The sequence below is a fragment of the Podarcis filfolensis genome (genome assembly GCF_964270895.1).
Source record: "Podarcis filfolensis genome assembly, chromosome: 4".
NCBI lineage: Eukaryota > Metazoa > Chordata > Lepidosauria > Squamata > Lacertidae > Podarcis > Podarcis filfolensis.
In genome coordinates this window covers 103,397,484-103,401,874 of record NC_139607.1, presented here as the reverse complement: position 1 = coordinate 103,401,874, position 4,391 = coordinate 103,397,484, and the positions used below count along the sequence as shown (strand labels likewise).

The following is a 4,391-nucleotide window of genomic DNA, read 5'->3' as shown; positions in this document are numbered from 1 at the left end:
AGGTTGTATACATGTTTAAATAAAACCATATTTCCTAAAGACACCACTGTCTCCACTGACCATTCTAAGGAGACCAAATTTAGCTAAGCAATTGGAACCCCCTGGAGTCTTTCACTGCTCAGAGATCAAGGTGCTGTGTAAAAATAAACCAGAAGGTCTTAAAGCATCTAAGATTCTAAAACAAAAATGCTTCATGAACATTCAAGATTTAAAAAGAAACCTGCAGTCCAGCAAGAAGTTTTGCTGGCATAGTTCAGTTATTATCACATCCTTTTTTCCAGCTTTAGGTCTCTCTGTGACCCCATCACTGGGCGGAGAATGCTGTAAAGAATACAAGCCATCCACCATTTTTGTAGAAGCAATTACCTTGCCCTGCTTCTTAATAAAATACTCATCACCCTCAAAAATAAATTCAAAACCAACATTTGTAAGGCATGAAATTGACAATAGTTCTTCAACAAACAACAAACAATACATCCCTCAATTCTGCATCTAGGCATGGCAAATAGCCCTTGCTCACATCCTACTTTGGAACACGACACTGGGTGGTAGTCAACTAAAGGAATGCATGAGCAGAACTCCTCCCACTTGCACACTGGGACTTCCTCCCCTATTCTCTCCCCATGGGTGCCCCACACCATCCCCAGATATGCTCTGGAGTGTTGAAGGAACCCCCAGAACAGATTTAGGGGGTGCAGAGGGGGAGGGAAGAGGGGAAGTCCCATTGTACAGCAGCAGATTTGCTGCTTCTCAATGCCACATTGACTACCTTCCGTCATGTGTCATCATCACTGCCTTGCCACCCTGATCCACCCTCTGGTAATCTCCTGATTAGACTACCGCAATGTGCTGTGCATGGGCTTCCCTTTGAAAACTGCTCAGAAACTTGAAATAACTTCCCATGTGATGTTTGTGTTTTCCTCTGGTAGACATTGGTTACAGAAGCCCCATTTCCGAGCGTCTTTTCCCGACTGCCCAGCTGGAAAGTGACATCTACCACCGCCTCCCAGGTAGGAAACAATCTTGCTGTTCAATGGCGATGTGTCTTACCTGAGGGCACAGAAAGATGGGTTGACACTGAGGAGGTTCTGCCTTGGACTCTCATGAGAGTCGAGCGGAATCAGAAGCCATGGGCAGATAATTTTGGGAACGGTGAGCGGGGAACGAGAACGCCTGTCTTTCACAGGTTGAGTAGCATTGGTGAAATCAAGAAAAAAACACTCTTGGTACTTCTGTGCAAACGAACCACCTCCGTTTCGCTTTGGGACAGCAAAAGCCACAGGTTGGTGGGAATCACAGGTTTGGGGAGACCTCTGCTTGTAGGCTTCCTGTTGGGGGAACTGGTTGGCCACTGGGAGAAGAACAGGGTGCTGTGCTAAGGGGGCCTATATGCCCTAGTCCAGCTGCAGAACTCCTTGGGTGTTCTTACCTTGCCCTCCTTGCTCTTGCAGCTGGTCACACGTGTCAATGGCTCCATGGACGATCGCGGGATATGCCAATGCTCCGTGTTCCTGCCAGAAGACGCTTTCCCTGCCCAGCAGGTGGAGGCCTTGGAAAAGCTGGCAGGGTCGCTCTCGGAGAGGTTCAACAAGGAGCTTTCCAAGGTGAATGAGGACTTGATTTTAGGAATGCAGGCCTTAGGCCTTCTTAATGACTAAATGGCAAGAAATTGGTATTCCATTCCCAATGAAATGTAGGAGGATGTGGTGCCATGTATATGATCAACACACTGTATCTTGAGCCCTGCATTGCAGGGGGTTGGGCTAGATGACCCTTGGGGTTCCTTCCAACTCTACAATTATATGATTCTATGATTAGCTAATAAAGCAAAACCTGCCGCTGGGCATGACTTGCAGTTCTTTTCTCATATTCATATTTCCTGAGTTAATGCATCATTTGTTCATTCCTTGCCCATTCCTGCCCCCAGTTCTGCCCCAAACAAGACCATATTCTAGGGATGAAATAAGTTATGCAAGTCAGCTAAAGGCAAAGGGACCCCTGACCGTTAGGTCCAGTCGTGGCCAACTCTGGGGTTGCGGTGCTCATCTCTCTTTATTGGCCGAGGGAGCCGGTGTACAGCTTCCGGGTCATGTGGCCAGCATGACTAAGCCGCTTCTGGCGAACCAGAGCAGTGCACGGAAACGCCGTTTACCCTCCCGCCAGAGCGGTACCTATTTATCTACCTGCACTGCGTGCTTTCGAACTGCTAGGTTGGCAGGAGCAGGGACCAAGCAACGGGAGCTCACCCAGTCACGGGAATTCAAACCGACGACCTTCTGATCGGCAAGTCTAGGCTCTGTGGTTTAACCCACAGTGCCACCTGTGTCCCTAATTATGCAAGTCAAGTAGTTGGTTATTAAGATTAAGACAGTTTTGCTGGAGCAAGTGCGGCAGTCTGGAGCAGTTGTCACTCAAAACAAGACTGAATAGGCCAACTTTACGATCCCACCAGGACCCCTCTTTCTTTTGGAGAAACATCTGCCTCTTTTTGGAAGCAGGCCTCTCTTCTCCTCTCCTTCCATATTTCCTCCATACTCACCTTGACCACTTACTTTCATGACTTTTCACCTTATCTAGTTTGCCAGTCTTGCTTAGCCTTGAACACCAGAGCAAAAGAAGGTCTCCTCATGTGAAATCTTGAGAAAAGAAGGAGGGAGCTGCTTCAGTTTAAGAGTGGGAGGAGAACATGAATGGGCCAGTTCAGTAAAGGGGCGCTCATCAGTTCCTTCCCTTCTCTCCCTGCCTGGCTTCTCCTCCTCCCTCTTCCTATAGGTGACCGAGTATATGAAGATTGTGGATGTCTATGGCCATAAGCTCTTCAACCTCACGCAACGGGTGGAGGAGATGCACAAGAGCCAAACCTCCTACACGGAGCTGGATTTCGAGGTCCTGAAGCTGGAGATCCAGGAGATGGAGAGTCTAGTGGTTCAGTTGAAGGCCTCCATGGGAGAGAGCAACGTGGTGGTCCAACAGCTCTATGTGGAGGTGAGGCTGGATCAGACAGACAGACAGACAGACAGATGGATAGGTTTTATCTTTTGTGAAATATAAAAAACCCCAATAGAGCATAGAATTTTTAAAAAATAAAATAAAAGGGCACATATTAGAAAGGCAGAAGGACATCAGTGTGCCTGCATTAATTCAGGTTGTCCCTGAGTTGACAAAGGGGGTTGCCAGTGGGGAATGGCCAGGAGACGGAGACAGGAGTTGCAGCCCAACAATATCAGGAGGGCAGCATGTTGGTCACCAGATCTGTATCCTTCCTTTTCTCTTCAGATTAAGAACATGAGCCTGATGGTGGCTCATCTGGAGAATCTGGACAAGAACAATGTCCTGGCCATCCGACGGGAGATCCTGGCCCTGAAGCAACGGCTGAAGGAATGTGAAGAGCCAGGCTCTGGTCAGCTGGTTCCACCAGGTCAGCAGGGCTTCTAAGACAGTCATTGGTGGTGGTGAGAGACAGCCTACCTCGTAGCAATCGTCACAACTTCCCGGGCATTGGCGGTTAGGCATTGGTAGGGGTATTGTTATGCAGATTAAAAGGGGGGGAGGAAGCGTCATCACCTTCCCCCCAAATCGAAGGGTAGTCTGGTAAAGGATTCCGGGGGGCGTGGCCTCGTCCTAAGCCTATGGAGGTGTAGGCCTACGGCACGCCCCCGATCGGTGACCCCGGGGGAGCTCCTAGTTGACGTGCATCAGCAGGACTCCTCCTACTGGTGGTTAACCCTTGCTGGTCTTCATCCACGAGGGCTGAAGCCGGTTAGCTGATCGGACCAATGCCTAAGCCAATACCCCTCAATTCCTGTAATAAATAAAGTTGTGGCCTAATTTGACCCATTAACCTTAAACTCTGGTGTCTTGTGTCTCAAATTCCCTGGGGGGGGGGGGCTCACCACGCAACCGACTTTATTCCTCTGGAATCTAATTGGCTCCAGGCTCCTGGGACTCTGAGGTAGGGAAGAGGAGGACACATAAGCTTCCACTATTTGCTGCTCTGGCTAATGCTTCCTATGGCTTCTTCTGAGGTGGTCTGGAGAAGCCACTTGGTGGTCCATCTTGGGTCTAATAACTCGGATTTTTCACCAGTTTGACAGGACAGCAATGTCCCAGTTCTGACTGTATATTGCCTCAGGATTGGCAAAAATGGATAAACAGCACATACCTGACTGCAAGAGAGGAAATGCCATGTAGTCCCTGACTGGTCGTTTCTACCAAGGAGAGCTTCGTGGTCTGAAGATCAGCTCCAGAACTGGACTGAGGGCAGAGGAGGTGGTTCCCCTGCACACGGCCCTGATCCGAGGAGGGGCAAAATTGAGAAGACCCACCACTGAGTAGATTCATTTTTGGGGCGCCAAATATTGGCCTCACTCAGAGTGCCATACTATCAAAGA

At 49.1% G+C, this 4,391-nt stretch overlaps 1 protein-coding gene across 1 annotated transcript; it reads left to right on the top strand.

Annotated features, from left to right (window-relative positions):
• Positions 1-777: 777 nt before the first annotated feature.
• On the top strand, positions 778-3,435 carry LOC310761884 (olfactomedin-4-like; the record flags this gene model as incomplete). Its single annotated transcript, XM_083612083.1, has 5 exons — positions 778-819; positions 930-1,010; positions 1,452-1,604; positions 2,773-2,985; positions 3,277-3,435. The coding sequence occupies 5 exons, from the start codon at positions 778-780 to the stop codon at positions 3,433-3,435; spliced, it is 648 nt and encodes a 215-aa protein (XP_083468209.1).
• Between the last annotated feature and the right edge of the window lie 956 nt (positions 3,436-4,391).